The 18,436-nt window shown below is 44.5% G+C and overlaps 1 protein-coding gene, 1 long non-coding RNA gene and 1 pseudogene across 2 annotated transcripts in view; 1 reads left to right on the top strand and 2 right to left on the bottom strand.

Annotated features, from left to right (window-relative positions):
- Positions 1–5,377, bottom strand: part of LOC116438326 — a 30,791-nt gene extending 25,414 nt beyond the window's left edge. The window contains exon 1 of the long non-coding RNA XR_004237677.1: positions 5,108–5,377. This is a non-coding gene — a long non-coding RNA (uncharacterized LOC116438326). The remainder of the gene's footprint in view (positions 1–5,107) is intronic.
- Positions 5,378–6,132: 755 nt separating this feature from the next.
- Positions 6,133–14,888, top strand: HSPA13 (heat shock protein family A (Hsp70) member 13). The gene is made up of 5 exons (XM_032097143.1): positions 6,133–6,157; positions 7,593–7,933; positions 9,628–9,841; positions 10,420–10,587; positions 11,494–14,888. Exons 1-5 carry the CDS (start codon positions 6,133–6,135, stop codon positions 12,162–12,164), a joined length of 1,419 nt encoding a protein of 472 aa, XP_031953034.1. The 3' UTR covers positions 12,165–14,888.
- The window catches only part of LOC116436611, a 29,566-nt pseudogene continuing 25,065 nt past the window's right edge, over positions 13,936–18,436 (bottom strand).

Genomic DNA, 18,436 nt, shown 5'->3' with positions numbered 1-18,436 from the left:
GTTTGAGACATCTTTTTTTCAAACTGTATTGGCCCTCTAGGCTTGTTATCTATTCTTGAGTCACTGACCTTCAGTGTTCCTTTGCTTCACAGTGTAAAGGGGAATACATGCTCTTAACTGTTATTTCTTCCTAGATTGGAAACAATATGGGCCAGAGAACTAGGTCTTCTAGGGAAATAGGCAGCACATAGTTGCTCCTGGAGTACCATAACACTAATTCTAAGTGAAGATTGAAACAGGTCATCTGTGCCAGTCAAAAGATTCATAGTAAAGGCCCAAAAGTTCTTATCCAGTGTACCAACACACTGAGGTCCTGTTCTCCAGGAAAAGAACAAATGTAAACCAGATACTCTGATGCTTCAGCCTCAATACTCTACAAAAAAAAGGAAAAGCAAGACTTTTCTCTATCCACACATATTGCAAAACTTCTCCTTTGCCTGGGGAGCTCGCTGTTCATATTTGAGCTATATTTGAGTGCATTCTTGTGTTTATCCTTTTGTTGTCATTTACAATAGACCAAACTGACAAGCCTGACTGACATCTGTATGGATTTCATATACACAGCAACAACATGAATGAGGTAAAGTGGCCTCCTGGGAGACTGCTGGGACTCTTGTTCATTATCATTATCACCATGATGATTGGTGCAGATGATGAGACTCCCAGTGATCTCATCCTTGAGCTCTGCAGCCTTTCACACAGCAAGGTGCTGCAAACACTGGTATGAGCAATCACTTTTCCTGTCACCCCGTGCAGTACCACTCTCCCTGCTCCCACACAGGACACCCAAGCTGAGCAGAAGGTGGATGATGTTTTCCAGACACCAAGCCACAATTCAGGCCCACTACTCCAGACTGCTGTGGCTGGGTAGAGTTCAACCAATCTCACAGCTGCCTTTCAGCCTTGCAACACCGACCCACTTCACCATGGTCGAGCAGGAAGAGAAACTCTCAGTTACCAGACCAGTAAGTGCCAAACTGCTTTGCCTCTTCAATAAAATGTCTCTGGCTTTTATGATTATTTTTCACACCACAGAAAGCTGTATCATCATGCAGACCAACTGAAATTCAAATCGAGAAGTGGAACAGAGAAAAAAATCTGTGAAAATTCTTTTCTCTTCCAGATTGTTTTTCCTAGACATCTATTGGGTTACATTATACCGGTATCATTGCAACTGTATTCATGAAAGGGGAAGTAGTAATTTCATTGTTAACCTCAAAATTATTTCAAGAGGGTTTGGTGAAATGGGTATGTTAAACCAATTAAACAAACCATAATGAAAAATGTGGCACCATTTTCATGACTTACTCCTTTACAAGACTTTGGATAACTACTGCTAAAGGTTAATATGCTTTATATGAATCTGCAGGTGTCTGTCAGAAACCAAAAATGATCTGGGGAAGGAATGTTGCATGGCAGAGACATCTGCTGGGAGCTCCCTGCACTCCTTCCACACCTCATGGTTCAGCTCTTCGGAGCTGTGGATCCTGGGAGCAGCCCTGCACTGCTCCTGCTGCCTCTGGCTGGGGAGTGAATTTGTGGCTAGTGGAGAATTCAGCACATCCCTCCCAGCCATGGCCAGTCAGCCACTCAAGGAGCCAGAAATCTTTAGGCTGTGTGCTGGAATTTTAATGGAAACTTTTGCATCTAAATTGAAGGCTGTGCTCCTCTATCCAGCTGCCTGACATTGAACTGTCAGAGGAAGGCTGGGCACTGGTGAAATCCTTCCCTTCCCCAAGCATATACAGCAGGAGAAGATCAATGTTTTAATTAGGGAAAGGAACTATCAGTGATCTCTGCAGTTGGAGAACATGCTCGCACTAAGGCACTGTTTCCTAAGTTAAAAACTGAAAATGAGATTTCAGATTCTAGCAACTCCTGGATTCCTAGCATCAATCACCTCTCTTCTCAGAGAGACACTGATTCTACTCTCTACCTATAAAGTGGATCTCAATCCCTCTCTCCTTTCCTTGTTCATAGTAGGAAAACATAGTTTGATCATCCTGGGTTGATGGGATGGCACTGTGCTTTGACCATATCCCAGCACCCTGTGTTTCAGTTTTAGAACTGGCTTTAAAATGACTGAGACAATGCAGAAAGCACTCACCGAGTAAATCCTAGAAAGAGGAAACCTTGTTTTGTACAACAGCAGAAAAGAGGATGCTTTGCAACTCAATTCCCTTTTCTCCAAATGCAAGGATACAGCTGATGCAAAGCATCCTGCAAATGAAAACAAGCTGTATTTGATTCCACACACCCCGAATGCTTGAACTGCGTTTAGCACATCACAGGTGTAGGGTTTGAGTGATACTCCCCAGTGTAGCAGGATTCTTCCTGCAGACACCAGTTCACATCTGATGGGAGACTATTTTAAAACCAGCCTCTGCTCTTACCTTGTAAGACAACTCTCTCCCTCAAGCTACTTGCAGACAAAAACATGTTTACCTCCACCTATCAAAGCACCAGGGGAAAAGAACAGCCCCTTGAAGGAAATTAATCCCCAAAAAGCATTTGAAATGTTATAAACAGCTTACTACCAGAGCGAACAGATGCTCTAAGAAGGATAAACAAGCATTTGCCCAGCCCCTCGGAGGGAGTTGGCTGCACACCCCCTTTACACTCATGCCAGAGGCAGGTGGGTGTCAAAGCCCCGGTGTGTGGTGGCCAAGGGCCACTTGATGTGGCCCAGCCCAGGTATCCAAGGCAAGCAGCCAGCAGAGGCTGGTCAGGGCTAGCAGCCTGTGGCACCGCAGCACCTCACGCCCCCTCACTCAGGGGCATCCAGGGAAGCTTTATCAGAGCTTTTGCAGAGGAGTTGTAGAGGTCTGAACTTGCACTGCCCACCCTCAGGTGAGGGTGCTCACCGCGGCGTACGTGCCTTGCCTGCTGTTACAGGGAAGTGGCAGAAGCACAGCATTCCAGGAAAACAAAGACCAGCCTTCCAGTGTCTGCCCCTAACCACATTTATGCTTTCCCCATGAGGCAGTATGTGGGGCAGTGGCTACCCACAGCTTTCTCTCCCAGTCAAATAAGCCTCTCCCTCTACTGCCCAATGAATATTGAATTATGCTGGGCAAAATCAAGCCGTTTTCTCCAGAAACACTGAATGTTCCCTTTTGCTCCTGAACAACCCATTCCTGAGTGTAGCACTCCCTCAGATAATGGAGGAAAATGGAGACAGGTCTCTCTCTCACAAACAAGAGTAGGTAAAAAATGCTGATACAAAAGACACTGTGGGAAAGCCCAAAAACACAAGGGAAAGATCACTAGGATTAGTTCTGCCTATTTCACAGATGCAAGACAAGTCTGGCATCTCTGTGTAGAGTCCAGGAGTATCCATGAGCAGGTCCTAATAGGTCATGGAGAAGATGTGGAGGGAAAGAATTAGGCACTTCTGGACTCTGTACACGTTGCCTTCAAGGGACTACAGAGTATGTGTGGTGGACTGAGCCTTCAAATTCTGCAGCAGCCTGAAACAGCTACAGGGGAATCAGAGGCTTCTGCAGAAGCTTCTGGCAGAAGCTTTGCTGCAGGGCAGAAAGCCTGCTGAGATGCTCCCCTTGATTTGACTCCCAGGCAGGTGGCCTGTGCTGTGTAATCCTGCAGAGAAAAGCAAGGCCTCCAGGGACTCAGTCAGGTGGGGAGGCCTTGACTGACACACTGAATTCATTAAGCAGCTTTGCTTAGGAGAAATAGAACGGAAATTATAGAGGAAAGGGCATTTGAGTTCTGTCCTTCGGAAGGTATGGTACCAAGTTATCCCAAAGGCTTTCAGAGGTTTAACCTCAAGGACAAAAACCAAAGCCTGGCCTACACTTCAGGAAAGGAAGAAATCTCTGAAATGAGGCGTTTGTGTCAGTATTTTTTAAAATACATCCCTACATATCTTCACTCTGCAGCGTCATATTTCAGATGGTCCCTATGTATTAAAAAAGACTGCTATTAAACATCCAAATCATGAGCAAAATCCAGTTTGATTTCACACCTTATTTGCACTAGACCGTTTTTTCTGCTCACTGTCTACTGACAGTGGCATAAAACACAAAGTGCCTGCTCATGAGTTACAGGGACAAAGAAATACTGTAAACAATGATTATGAGTTTCCCCCCACTTAAGAATGAGCACAATTACAATGACTTCAAGAAGCATGATTAAAGTATCCAAAAGGAATTTAAAAAATAAATTAAGTTACCTGAGTAATTAGAAAACAGTCAGATCATGAGTCATTAAGGAGGATGAATGGTTTAACCTTCTCTTCACTTTCCAAAGAGTTCCTACCTTCTCATTCTGAGAATGAAGCACATCACTATATGTTAACCATAAGTGAAGCATGAATACATTTTTTACTATTAAGTTAAAGTGGTGCCACTTTCTTTGCATATAAAAGCAGCTTTTAAGAAATAAGCTCCTGGGAAATACTTTTGGGTTACGTCTTTCCATTGCTTAGGAGAAACAGAGATGCTGGAGATGGTAACTGCAATAGGACTTAGTCTAACTTTTCTTTCACTATGCTATTTGCTCCCAGCTATGAATATTTTCTATTAAAAAGCTTCTAACTTAAACTATATTAAGGAAACACTGTATTCTCACAACTAATTTCTGCTTGAAACAGAAACCTGTGCTGCAAGAACCTGAAAGTCCATTACTCCTTATGAGAGGAGAGCAGAGCAGAGGAGAAGGACAACTGATGAGAAGTGTACTTCACACTGCATTTCTTGGAGTGATTACCAATTCTGCCCCTCCAGGATGTATATAAGGGGCAGATTTCACCTGCATTCTCCTTGTCTAAATGCCAGGTTGGGCAAGAAGAAAATCTCCCTTCACCATTGGCATAAAGAGGTAAAAGCTGCTGTGGCTGTGTCACTGTAAAACCATTGCACTGAAAGAACACCAGAAGGTGGCAAAAATGCATCAGAGAGCTCCAGAGAGAGGAGGTCAAATATTTTTAAAGGGGAAAGTGTACCTTCAGCACAGGAGACCTTAGTGCTCTCTCCTGATACAGGGTAAGAGAGTAATGCTGACATTCCAAGAGTCAGAAGTAGTTAACAATTTGCCCAGAGAGTAACAGAGCATGAGAAGGGGGTTATGCAACAGGGTCCGGCCTTACCACAGCCTCAGAGGAGGGGCCCAGAACAAAGGACCACCTGGGCTTTTACTGCAGAGTCTGGGGTCTTCCTGTTGTTTCTTGTCCTCTCTTGCCTCCTGCTCTGTTGCCTGCAGTGTCGCTGTCTCCTGGCTGTCTCTTGGCTCCCGCTGTGTCCCCTGGCTGTCCCTGGTCACCTGCTGCGTGCCCTGTCATCCGGCTGGTGCCACAGCTCCCCGGGCCCTCCATAATGTAAGGGATTGGTGGCACTTCATGTCTGGCTGCGGGACTGTCACCTCAGGCTCACGGGCCACCGACTCAAAAATCCCAATGACTCCAAAGGGGAAAAGACTGAACGTGTGGATAATTAGCACGCAGCGCGACAGAATCATTTAACCAAGAGAAGGTAGTATTCTGACTAATAAAGAGAACTACGTAACTTGTATCCAGTGAACTGTGATGTCTTTGTTTGCTGAAATTCATATTTAGTGTAAAGTTGTGAGAATCGGTGTGCTTGATTTGTGGAAAGCTTGCACCCTGTGCAAGAAAAACAGTGTCTCCTTCCCGAACCTGGCTCTTGTCCGTGTAAAAGACACCGCGGGCAGGCTCTCTCGAAACCCTTGCAGAAGAGGGAACTCGGTGGTACTTTCTAGCTGAAAACCGAGGGGGATAAAGGAAGATATACTGTTCCGGCATTGCCACAGCCGCGGTCTCTGACGCCTCACGCCGGCGGGAGGCCGCAGGGCTCCATGGCGCCGCGGCCCGGGACTACCGCTCCCAGCAGCCACCGCGACCGCCCCGCCCGGGCCCGCGCATGCGACCCTGAGAGGGCACACACCGCCTCCCCTGCTAACGGGTAACGCGCCTCCCAGCCCATTGGCTGATACCCGCCGGAACCGGCCGCGCCGCGATGCGCTTCGGGAGTTGTGGTTTTATTGCCCCCAGCAGCAGCTGACGTAAGCGGGGCGGGCGGGACATGCGTACTACCGTTCCCAGCGTGCCCCGCGCGGCCCGGAAAGAGCCGTCAGCAGCAGGAGCCACGGGCAGACATGGCGGGGCAGATGGCTGTGCTGGGTGAGGCGGGGGCGCGGCTGGGCTGGGGGGTATGGGGGTTGTGGGGGATTTTGCTTCCGCTCTCGCGTCTTTCTGCCGCCAGTGTCGCCCCGGATTGGCTCTCCAGGGTGGCACGGGCTTCCCGTGCTCGGTGTGTTCCGCTGCGTCCAATTCTGGGCTCCTCTGTAGAGGAGTGATATGGAACTCCTGGAGCGAGTCCAGCGGAGGGCAAGAAAGATGATGAGGGGACTGGACCTTTTAGAAGGAGAGGCTGAGGGGACTGGGGTTCTTCAGCCTCGAGAAGAGATGACTGAGAGGGGACCCCATCCATGTCTGTCAATGTCTGCAGGGAGGGGTCAGAGCATGGACCAGGCTCTGCTCGGTGGTGCCCAACAATGGCACAAGAGGCAATGGGAGAAACTGATACCCAGGAAGTTCCACCTGAACATGAGGAAGAAATTCACTGTGCAGTGACCGAGCACTGGAACAGATCACCCAGAGAGGGTGTGGAGGCCCTCACTGGAGATATTCCAGAAGTGTCTGGATGCAATCCTGTACCATGTGCTCTGGGATGACCCTGCCTGAGCAGGGGGATTGGACCAGATGACCCACTGTGGTCCTTTGCAACCTAACCCGTCGTGGGATTCTGTGAAAGCCAAAGTGCTCAGTGGCACATTGCTCAGAAATGTCTGGGAAGATTTGCAGCCCAGAGCAAGCCAGGGCTTTCTGACCCACCCTTCCCTGCTGGGAAAAAAAGAGGTCACCCACTCTTTGAAATTTAAGCTATTTACATTTCTTGTTGAGATTTTGTTTGTTGATGCTTTTTTTTGTTAATCATCTGATGCGTTACTTGATGCTGGATGTTGATTATAAGTAAAATTAAAACAAAATCAATCAATGAACTCTTCTGCACTTAAACTGGTCTACCCTTTGATTTCAAGGTATGGAAAAGATTCAGAGGTGTGGGGAGATACTTTTTTGGGAGCTATGGCTGAAACAGAATGAATTAGCATGGGTTTGTCTCCCCTTATTTTTAGACTTCTGGCGAAGCTGGAGGTGTTGGAATTGGGAGTTTGTTGTTTCACTGCGATTTTGTGCAGCCCCCTTAACTCGATGTCCTTTCAGGGTCATTCATAGGGAGCTCCCCCACAAGTACTAATTAGGCTGTGTTATTGCAGTAACATGCAGAGAGAAATAGAATTATTACAGTGTGGTGATATTTTTAGCTTTGCCATCTCTTGGGGTTTTTTTTCTTAATCAGTTTAATATTTAATGCCTAAGATTCTTGAATTCTAGCCACTCTCTACTGAGAAAGAAATTAAAAACTAATTAGGTAGCTAAGCAGGCTCCGGAGTGTGAAATAAAGGTGCAGGGTGTCACACGGTGTCACTTGTGTTGACTTGTAGGCTTGCAGAGTGCGTCCTCTAACTCTGCTGTTCCCAACTCTGTGTTCCAGGCTCTGCTGTGCTGGCCCTGCTCTTAGCCAGTTACCTGGCACAGCAGTATCTGCCCATGCCCACCCCCAGAGTGATTGGGATCGACCTCGGCACCACCTACTGCTCCGTCGGCGTCTTCCTGCCTGGCACCGGGGACGTGAAGGTCATCGCGGATGAGAACGGGCACAACAGCATCCCCAGTGTCGTCTCCTTCACAGACACAGGGGTGCATGTGGGCTATGAAGGCCTGGAACTGGCTGATGCCAATCCTCAGAACACCATATATGATGCCAAGAGATTCATTGGGAAAATTTTCACTTCAGAAGAACTGAAAAGTGAAAGCAGCAGGTATCCCTTTAAGGTAAGCAGCCACCCCCTTCAGTTCCCTCCAAGCAGTAAGGTGCAGGACACAACCTGGGCTGGGCATGAACAGATCCAGAGCAGCCCTGGGAGAAGGATTTGGGGGTGCTGGTGGGTGAGAGGCTGGACATGCCCCGGCCGTGTGCTCTGGGAGCCCAGAAACCCCCGTGTGCTGGGCTGCATCCAAAGCCCCGTGGGCAGCAGGGCAGGGAGGGGATTCTGCCCCTCTGCCCCGCTCTGCTGAGACCCCACCTGCAGTGCTGCATCCAGCTCTGGGGTCCCAGCACAGGAAGGACAGGGACCTGTTGGAGCCAGCCCAGAGGAGGCACCAAGGTGATCAGAGGGCTGGAGCAGCTCTGCCATGAGGAAAGGCTGAGAGAATTGGGATTGTTCAGCCTGGAAAAGAGAAGGCTTCGGGGTGACCTAATTGTGGCCAACACCTGAAGGGATCCCACAAGAAAGATGGAGAGAGACTATTTACAAGGGCATATAGTGGCAGAACAAGGGACAATGGCTTCAAACTGACAGAGAGTAGATTTAGTTTAGATATTAGGAAGAAAGTTCTTTACTGTGAGGGTGGTGAGGCACTGGAACAGGTTTCCCAGAGAAGCTGCGGATGCTACATCACTGGAAGTGTTCAAGGCCAGGCTGGATGGGGCTCTGAGCAACCTGGTCTAGTAGAAGGTGTCCCTGCCCATGGCAGGGGATGTTGAACTACATGACCCTGGTCCTCTCCAACCCAATTCTATGACACTTGAAATTTGTGGGGGTGATTGGCTTGTCAGACCTTGAGTCATTTGGCTCAATCTGATATGCCTGAAAACCATAAGAGGTATCCAGAGAGAGGAAGGAAATGGTTGTGGAGGTTGTGTACCTCTGCATGAGAGCTGATTATGATTTTCCAGAGGACCCTGTGTTTTCCTACTCAGAAATGTGTTTCTGGGTAACCTTCTAGTGCCTTCTCTGAAAGGATAAATTTCAACTTGAAATGCTAACTGTGCTTTTCTGAAACTTTACTTCTCCCTGAAATTGTAAAATAAAAACACAAACAAACAAACAGAAATCAACAGACCTTCCCCCCCCAAAAAAAAACCAAAATCCAGACAAGTTTAAAAGCCACATCTTCTCTGTTTCCAGTGTGTTTTTTCCTTCAGCAGTTTACTACTTACTTGACCAGCAGCAGAACTCGGAAGTTGCTTTAAAAAAAAAATAACCTGCATTATATGAGCATGGTGCAGAATTGGTTGAAAAAATAAAAAATTTCAGGTAGTGCAAGTGATCTTTGAAGTCCTTTTAATTTTTTAATATTGTTAAGAGAAGCTGTTCCAGTACCAAGCTGTTTGTTTCCTTTCAGGAACCTGAAAGGTAATCTGATGATTAAAAAAGCATCCCTTCTGTCTTTGAATGTGATGTTGGAAGTTGATTGCACAGTTTCTAGGTCCTAACTTTTTTTTGATGTGTTTTACTGGGGCACAGTGGGTGTCACTTGTTCGGATATACTTGGACCCTGTAAGTGGCATGTTTTGCATAATCCTCCTAATCAAGGAATAAGAATGATCCAGAAACGGCAAAAGCACATTTAAACTTTTCCAGAATAAAGAGACTGCATGCAAATAAAACATTTGGTGGGAGCAGGGTGGGGTAGCATAGGAAAAAGATTTCTCACTTGGAGGTTGTGTCGCTTTATCCTTCTAGATTGTCAACAACAATGGATTAGCTGAATTTTCTGTGACAACTAATGAAACCTTTCACATCACTCCAGAGCGCATTGGCTCTAAGCTGCTGCTGAAACTGAAGAAAATGGCAGAAGCCAACCTTGGCATGTCCATTTCCAAGGCAGTCATCTCCGTGCCAGCAGAGTTTGATGAAAGGCAGCGGAATTCTACCATTAAAGCAGCTAACTTTGCAGGTGATGTCTCTCTATTCCAGAGTTTTTCTTGGAGACTTTCAGGTCTATTTCACTGACAGTAAGGTCTTTTTGGAGGATACAGAAACAGTGAATAAGTGACAGAGAAGCTTAGAATGGATTTATTGTGAGGATCAGCTGAGAACTTCTGAGTACCAACAGGTGCAGCTGGCTAATGCAGACATAGATGGCTGGAAGAAGTAAGCTTTACTTCAGGGAAAATAGTCTTTTTGATAATCTCCAAATAGGGAGACTATATAGAACACCCTTGGACAATAATTTAAACAGAAATAGAATGCATGAAATAAATCTCCTTAGCAAGGTTTCTCTGGAAGCAGTGTGTTTGGGCAAATCATGGTTCGTGATTTCACCCTGATGTTGAAGCAGTACTATTTTAGGATTAAATAAGGAAAAGAGTTCATTGGATATTACTGCTTAGAAAACTACTTCCTTTAGATCTGACACTTAAGGTGAGTGTGGTTAAAAAACCCCAACAAGTAATGGCAGATGTCATTCTGATGTAAGAACTGCAGTTTTCTGAAGTGTACCTGAGTGTTGCTTGTTGTCTTTGCTCTTCGTAGGGCTCAGCGTTTTGCGAGTAATCAATGAGCCCACAGCTGCTGCTATGGCTTATGGACTCCACAAAGCTGATGTGTTTAATGTTCTGGTGGTGGATTTGGGTGGAGGAACTTTGGATGTGTCTCTGTTGAACAAGATGGGAGGGATGTTCATCACACGAGCCATGGCAGGTGAGAAAGACGCTTTTGTTTCTCAAGGAGTGGGAGGCAAGGTGCCTGAAGTTGCCATCGGAGGGGCTGTTTAAACATACCAACCATGTCACAGAGTGTTTTCCCCAATGCATTCTCAGCTGCTTTTCATGCAAAATTAGGTTTGTGGCTGGTTTCAGCAATTAAGACCACAGAGGGGTAAGTTGTGGTTTCATTTTATCCACGGCTGTTAACTTCTGTGCCCACTAATGAAGTGCTGGTGCATATTACAGTTACTTTCACTGGACTTTTGGCAGGGTGGGGTTGTTAAAAAACTTCCTGTCACCTTTTTCCAAACTGGGAATACTTGGCAAATCACTGACCAGTGCTTTGGTGTATCCTTGCCTTATGTTTGGTGCCAGTTCAGTTGAGCAGGGTTTGGGAATGGGCAGAGTGTTAACCCAGAAGTTTTGTGATTGGTGTATGAATGATTCATCATTGGGCACAGAACGCTGGCAGCAATGTTGGGTCAGAGTGTAGTGAAGACACAGCGTTGTTTCAGCTGGCCTGCATGCACACAGCCCTGAAGTGCAGTGCCAGCTGCCTGTGTTGCCTTCAGAGAGCAACTTCTGATGTGAGCTGCTGTTGCTGCTCAGTACAGTTAGAGTGGAACAGCAAGAAAGATTCAGCAGCTTCACTCTGATTTAGTTAGACAGAGGTCCACTGAGTTACTGTTTTCAGTCGAAACAAAACAGTGGGAATTATTATCCAGCATGTGTGCAGTGGACAATTTTGTCTTTTGTCACAGCTCTGAGAGCTCATGTGCTTGTGGTCCTTCTGTGATTGTTCTGGCCCTTGAGCACCATCTCCCAGTGAAAGAGAATCAGTGTGCTGCTTTCTGAGGCTTTGAAGGTGTTCTGTCTGATGCTTTCTATTCTCATCTTACAGGTAACAACAAACTTGGAGGACAGGATTTCAATCAGAGGTTGATGGTGTATTTATATGATGAGCTCCGTCAAACGTATGGTTCTCTGCCAACACAAAAAGAGGAGATTCACCGCCTCAGACAGGCCGTGGAAGCAGCTAAATTAAACCTGACTGTCCACGAGGCAGTTACACTGAGGGTGCTCTTGACTCTGCCAGCAAACAAGCTTACAAAAGAACTTGCACAAAGCCAGGTAAAAACAAGCAGTGCACTAGAAGGCGAGGTCCCACAAAACACAAAAGACCTGAAAAATCTTGGAGACGCTTCCAGAGTAGATGACAACTTTGTCAAAGTTGTGTTTGAAACAGAAATCTCTCGGGAGCTGTTTGAGATGTTAAATGAGGACCTTTTTGAGAAGATTCTTGTGCCCATTGAACAAGTGTTGCAGGAAGGCCACCTGCACAAAGCAGAAGTGGACGAGATTGTGTTAGTCGGAGGCTCCACACGGATTCCCAAAATACGTAAAGTTATTCGGGACTTCTTTGGAAAGGAACCCAACACCTCTGTAGATCCCGACCTGGCCGTTGTGACGGGTGTAGCCATCCAAGCAGGAATTCTTGCTGGGTCCTGGCCTCTCCAAGTCAGTGCTGTAGAAATCCCTAACAAGCATTTACAGAAGACTAATTTTAACTGAAAAGAAACTCTTCCCAGTTGCATTCCAGCTCTCCAAAAGGATCCGTGCTTATCTGACTGGCAATGGAACCTAATCTTAGCTGCATTCTATTCAATTTTCACCTGTTGCAGTTAGGTGTTACTGGACACCTACCTGTGCTAAAGCTTGATGTTACTTTAAAGGTACAAACGAGTTCTGAAGTGTGCTGTGTTTACTTGGAGATGGGATATTGGATGAAAATGATGAAAGTGCCAGTGATGACACACCCACATTTTCTTGCTAAATTTTATTAGCAAATCCTGGAGTGGTGTGTGTTTAAAATATAAAGGGAGTGTGACCAAAGGTTTGAGATGATGTGGTACTGTGGTATTCCTGGGTCCAATGTATTTACTTGGAAGGACTGTGAAGCAGCGTTAACGCACAGAGCACTGGCAGTGTTCAGCTTACACTTACTTACTAGATTGAGCCATTTGAGCATTTAAGCACCTTTCCAAAAGGCATCTTGCAGCTTAAATGAGACTGAGGCACTCAGTTGATTCTTCTGCTGTTCATAACAGCATAATGGTATTGCTGAGCCTCTGTGGCAAATTGTCCCATGTTTAGGAAACCTTATTGAAAACGTAGCTCTTGCCAATGCAGTTACTTGGTCTCCAAGGGCTGCATTCCTGACCTGGCTGTGATGGTTAAACACAGGTGCTGCTGTTTTACCACTGATGTTCTCCACAGAGAACGAGGTGTATTGCCAAATATTCATACCTGCCCCTGCCTTATTTTAAAACTGCGGTGATTTTATGTATCTTGAAGCCACACCTGCCTGTCTTCCCTTGAATTTGACCAACACGAATTTCATCATTGTGCATCTACAAGTGAGTGACATCTTCTCCCTGAAGTACTCCAAGCCATACTGTTCTCAGGGAGAAAGTGTGGGACAGAAGGGATGGCCTGGATGAAATGTAGTTCCTGTAGTCCCAGTAAATGAAAATTGACCCAACTACTTTGTGCTTTTTAGCTCTTATGTGATTTAAGTTTTGTCACATCCCCACTCTAAACTGAACAGAGGTTGTAGCTGTCCTGTTGGGAAAGAAGCAGTGTGTGTAACTCAGGGTTTGAGGTGGCACTTCCTAGGACTCTCTTTTAGGCAAATAGGTTGCTATCCAGGTATCTTGAAAATGTGTGAGGATAACAAAGTCACTGATCTGAAAAAAACCTGAATTGGTGACAGTTCTCTCTTTGGAGGGATTAAGCAATAATCAAACACCAGTTAATTCTGTTACCTCCATGGAACTTCCTACAAAAAAAACATGTCATTCAGCTAAGACTGGTTTCAACATCCATCAGCCCAGTCTTTATCAGGTAAGCTCTAGTAACAGGTGGCTTTAAGGATTTTTCTTGTCTTTTCCAGAATCCTTTTGTTTGTATTAACCTTGCTAAGATGAAGTGTGGGGCTCAGATTTATTGTTTTAACCTATGACTATATTAAAATAGGCTTATTACTCTCCTGGCAGTAGGCCTGATTTATGGCAGTGCCATAAATCAGTTGTGCTGATTCAGCTGTTTGCATAGCTATTGTCTAAATGCACCTTTGAAGTAATCCAATTAAAAACCTCTTAAATTGAATCATAGTTGCACACAGCCATTCCATCAGCATTGTTTAACTTGACAGACAATTCCCAAGGTACTGCTAACATCTGTTTAATTTCCCTGAGTTGAAAACCAAAGTGATTTTTTTATTTGAGGATTATTTTTTTCCTTTGTGCCTCTTTGAAAGTGACCCCAACTAAGTCTGTATGGAACTTCCAGTAAGTAAAACTCCTGCAGTGAAAGAAGTGCCTCTTTAGTGACACCATGGATGAATGCCAATATCCAGTACAATCCTCAGTTGCTGTTGGGGCCTTTGCTTTGCAGATATAAGTGTGTGTGTTCAACATCTGTACCCATGTCTTTAGAGTCATTGTGGCCTTTCCTTCTGCGCTGCTGTAAGTTCATCTCAAAATCCACTGGAGTTACAGTAGGACTTTGGTCTTCATGTCTTCAATGCACTGTGTAAAACAAGCAGACCTGGATAGAAACAGAACCACATCACAGTGAAGTTAAATGACTAAAAGCTTTTGCAGTTTTGGGGCAAGTTAGGTAGGAGCTGTTAAAACTCTCAAGGAAAACAAATGAAGTACTTTTTTCTTTCACATCCTCCTTCATGCTGGGGGAGTTAAATCTGCTTCATTGTTAATCTGGGAACTGGAAGGGAAGGGCAGGTTCTTTACTTGTAAAAAAAAAGTTCACAAAAGGGTATTTATTCAGATTTCTATACAGGTTGGATTTTTTAGCAGAGAAGTTACTGTGTACATTGGATATCACAATACATCCTTATTTATTAAATTTTCTGAATTATTTATTTTGTAACTTTTAATACTGTATTTCGGCACAAACAACTGATTTTAAAGATGAGTCCACTGCACTAAGTGGATATTTCCAGGTATGCACATGGGCTGCTTACCAAAAGTCTCTCTGTAAAAAAGTTGATATTTGAAGGCTGAAATCTTTCTCTATAATCCTTATGGTTGCCTGTGGTGGTAGGTCTGTAACAAATTTCTCTAGCTAAGGCTTATTTAGCAAGTTGAAATTCTGAAAGCATCAAGAGGCCTCAACAATTGTGTGTTCCTAAATTGTTTCCCAGTGCAGATGATGAAATGCATTTTATAAATAACATTTTAGAATGTTTTTAATAAAAGCAATTTCTATCCCTTGGATGTGTCTTTCACTTTCTCAAGGAAATTCTGTGTCTTCCTCAAATTCCTTTGGAGGGTAGATGATGAGGTTGTGTCAGCTGTGAGAGAGTTTCTAGATCTGTGTTGTCTTGGAGAGTTGTAAAGTCTGGAGAGCCTGAACAATTACAGTGTTTCATAAATGCTTCAAAGCTGGCAAAAAGCAGAAATGTCTCTTCCTATGAGGGAAAGGGGGAGTTCCTGCTCAAGTTCTTTGCAGTTTCTCCTGTGATACACTGCCAGGAAAATGTAAAACAAGGGCAACAAGCAGGGCTGAGGGAAACAGCTCCTGAGAGGGTGGTGCACATGGGATTTTTTAATGCTGTGGGGAATGAAGTGGGAGCAGAGCATAAGTGGGTTCTGCTCCATGCTCATTCCTTGTGAAAAGGAACGCTGGAGTCCTGGGCCCTTATGAGCCTCATTCTTCAGGTCTGCTCTGGTCCCCTGCCTGTCCCACTCTTCCTATGAGTAGTCCCACAGGACAAGACTGGAACCTGATCCCCAAATACCAAGGAGGCTCATCGCATTCCTGTTTGGAGGAGGAGGAAGGTCAGGGGGGTGAGGTGTGTGCGGAGCTGCAGAGCTCCCACGTGGCTTTGTGCTGGCTGGTGCCCTGGTGTTTGGTGGGTTGAGTCAGTTCTGAACGCAGCCAAGTGGCCCTTCCTGGTTTCCTAAACTGAGTCTCCAACGTCAGGGGTGTGAGGAGAGGAAAGGCTACAGACCCTGGCTGATGTGCTTAAGGCAAAAGTGCCTTTCCTTGCCCACCCTAAGCCTGTTAGGGGGATTGCTTTGGTAAGCTGCTGCTGCATGGAAACACAGCAGGAGCATTTCCTGCTACTCCTGCCTCCTCTGCACCCCCTTTTCTGAAGTTATAGTCAAATGTGAGGGGTACAGCTTGCTGAAAGAGAAGGAATGGCTATTTGGCTTTGCTAGTCCAGCACCTTCTTTCCTCTCAGACTTTGGCATTGTTCAGTCTGCAGCTCTCCCTGCTGCAGTCTGAAGGTATCTTGAAGCTGAAAGATTATGTTGGCCTGGAAGTAAACACAGAAAACCCTCCTCCTCACAAATAAAAGTAAATAAAGTAAAAATTACCATGCACTGATGCCTCTCCTCAGACAGTTTTCTCTGGACCTTGCAAAAGGGATTGGTCCCTGAGGTACTGGAGGCTACCTCTCCTAGCCTCTGTGCCCGAAACTTTCTACTGGGCAAGAAATTAAGATTGTACTTGATATAAACCAGGTGTCAATGCTAAACTAATGTAACAGGACTGTAGCCAGGAACTTTATTCAGTTTGTTGGGGTTTTTTTAGCAGTTGATGGGGATCTTATCTTAAGAGAAGATTGATTACATTGGTTGTGTTAGTATTAAATTTCAGGAGCTTCAGGAACTGCAATAAAAATGGAAATTACTATTTATGTGGCCTACAGACGCAGATACATTTAGCTGACACTTCAAGTAAGTGTACATAACCTGTCCTGCTGCTGTAATTAGTCTGGAGGTTTACATTAATATTTAGTAGCAAAGAGGCAACTCCACCTGACTGCATTTTTTGGGATTCTTTCACAATGGGATTTTGTAATGCTCAAGTGGATATGTAAGATGTGGTTTTCAGTTATTCAGAAATCATAAAAGGAAAACTAAATGGGGCACATTTATTGCCTCAGGAACTACCTAAGTATACATGGGAATATGTATATCCTAAAAATCAGCCCCAAGTGACATCTGTCGCTGTGTCCACACAACAAGCAGTTTTGTTTTCCCTGAATGTGTAATCATAGTAAGAATTATTAACTGAGCATAATGTCAGAGCAATGTAGTTCAAGTTAATTAAGACCAGCATGTGAACAGCAAGATTTATTTTTCCATCAGTCTTTACTAATGCAACAGTTTTAACAAATGCCATGAAAATCCCTGCTTCATTATGTTGTCCCAGTGCCAATATGATAAAAACAAGTGATTTGTATAAAATCAAGAAGTTTTTGGAAGAAACCTGATCAATATATACAGATTGTAGATATAGTAAACAGCAATGCTGTGAGGAGCTCTTGAGTACGCTAGTTGTTTTATATGGAATATAAAATATTGCACCTTTATATATGGAATGCCAGAGGTCCCTTGAGCATTCCTTAAGAATTCACTCATTAGTGTTCTTTATCTTCTTATCCCAGCCTCTGCAACCACTTCAGAAAAGGCACCTTTTTGTTGTAACGAATTCTGTGGTGTATCATATTCTAGAATCCTTCCTGCATCCAGAACAAGCACTCTACAATACAAGAGCAAAAAGATTACAGAAGAAAAATCAGCTTCTTCAGCCACATTTTCCAGTTCTACTACAGGTATCTCTAGATTATGGGAATGCATTTCAAGGAAGTAATTTATTTTTCAAATGGCTTATCAAAACTTACTTACCTTTCTGAATCCATGAATTTGTGTAACCTGTGGGCTATAGTTAACACTGTGCAGTTGTGAAAATCTTTTGATGGTGGACTGCACAAAGTTATCTGTTTCCATGTGCCATAGGTTAGCACTATGTTGACCACTACACCATGTCAACAGAAGCTGTCACCTCTTCTAGGACCAGGATTTTTGTCTTTCGTAGCAAAGCACGGGCTAGACAGACCAGCTGTCTCTGCTCAACACTGTTAAAAATACATTTGGGAAGGGCAAGTCAGGCACATGGAGGAAAGGGAGCACAAGATAAAGCTGAGATTACCATGGAGCCTGTCTGTACTACTTTCCTAACACCACCTTATGCTTCTGCAAAGACTACTGAAATATGTTCATCCTGTCTTGGAATTTTCTTTCTTCTTGCTCAGCATATCAGTAGTAGTTAAGGTAGGACTCCTCAACACCCATGGCTGAACTTTGAATCTTAAACCTAGCCTTGTCTTCAGTTTCTATATTCACATTATAGTGGGCACTCTGAATGAGCCAGATTGAATGCTGAACCACTTTTTAATAATGTTCAGTGTAAAAGTTTGGATGCTTCTGTATGTTAGCTGTAGTGTGTGCCTTCTAGAAATCTCCTCCTGAAAATGGTCTGTCAAAAAAATCCAGGTTGATATTCAGTACCCTCTATTTAAAACCTGCCCCTTTGCTGCTAAAAGCTTCAACATTTGTCTCCTCAGTTTAGAGTTCTTTTATTTCAAGTGTCACCCTCCCTGCATAACTATGGTTAATGTTTTACAAGTTAAAACTGAGTTGTTTTGCCTAAGCAAATACAACAAAAGAATAAGCTCTCTGCATTTTTGTAGGTTTTTAATTTGTTGTGTTTTCTTTTTTTTGGTTGGTTTTTTTTTTTTCTGGATTGATTTATTTTTTAAATTTAAATAAATGAGCACTTTTCTACCCAAATCTAATGAGGTGCTGCATGAATTGCAGCACCACGCCTCCCTTCTTTACACTTACTTATATACTTGAGCTGAAAATAGCCTACTCCCTTGGCTTCCCATACAGCACAGGCCATCAGAATTTATACCACTGTGACCAGTTGATCACCTCAAAGAAACTTGCACTACCAGAATAGTTCTA

Source organism: Corvus moneduloides, chromosome 2 (genome assembly GCF_009650955.1).
Source record: "Corvus moneduloides isolate bCorMon1 chromosome 2, bCorMon1.pri, whole genome shotgun sequence".
In the NCBI taxonomy this organism is placed as follows: Eukaryota; Metazoa; Chordata; class Aves; order Passeriformes; family Corvidae; genus Corvus; species Corvus moneduloides.
This window is presented reverse-complemented; position numbering and strand designations above follow the sequence as displayed.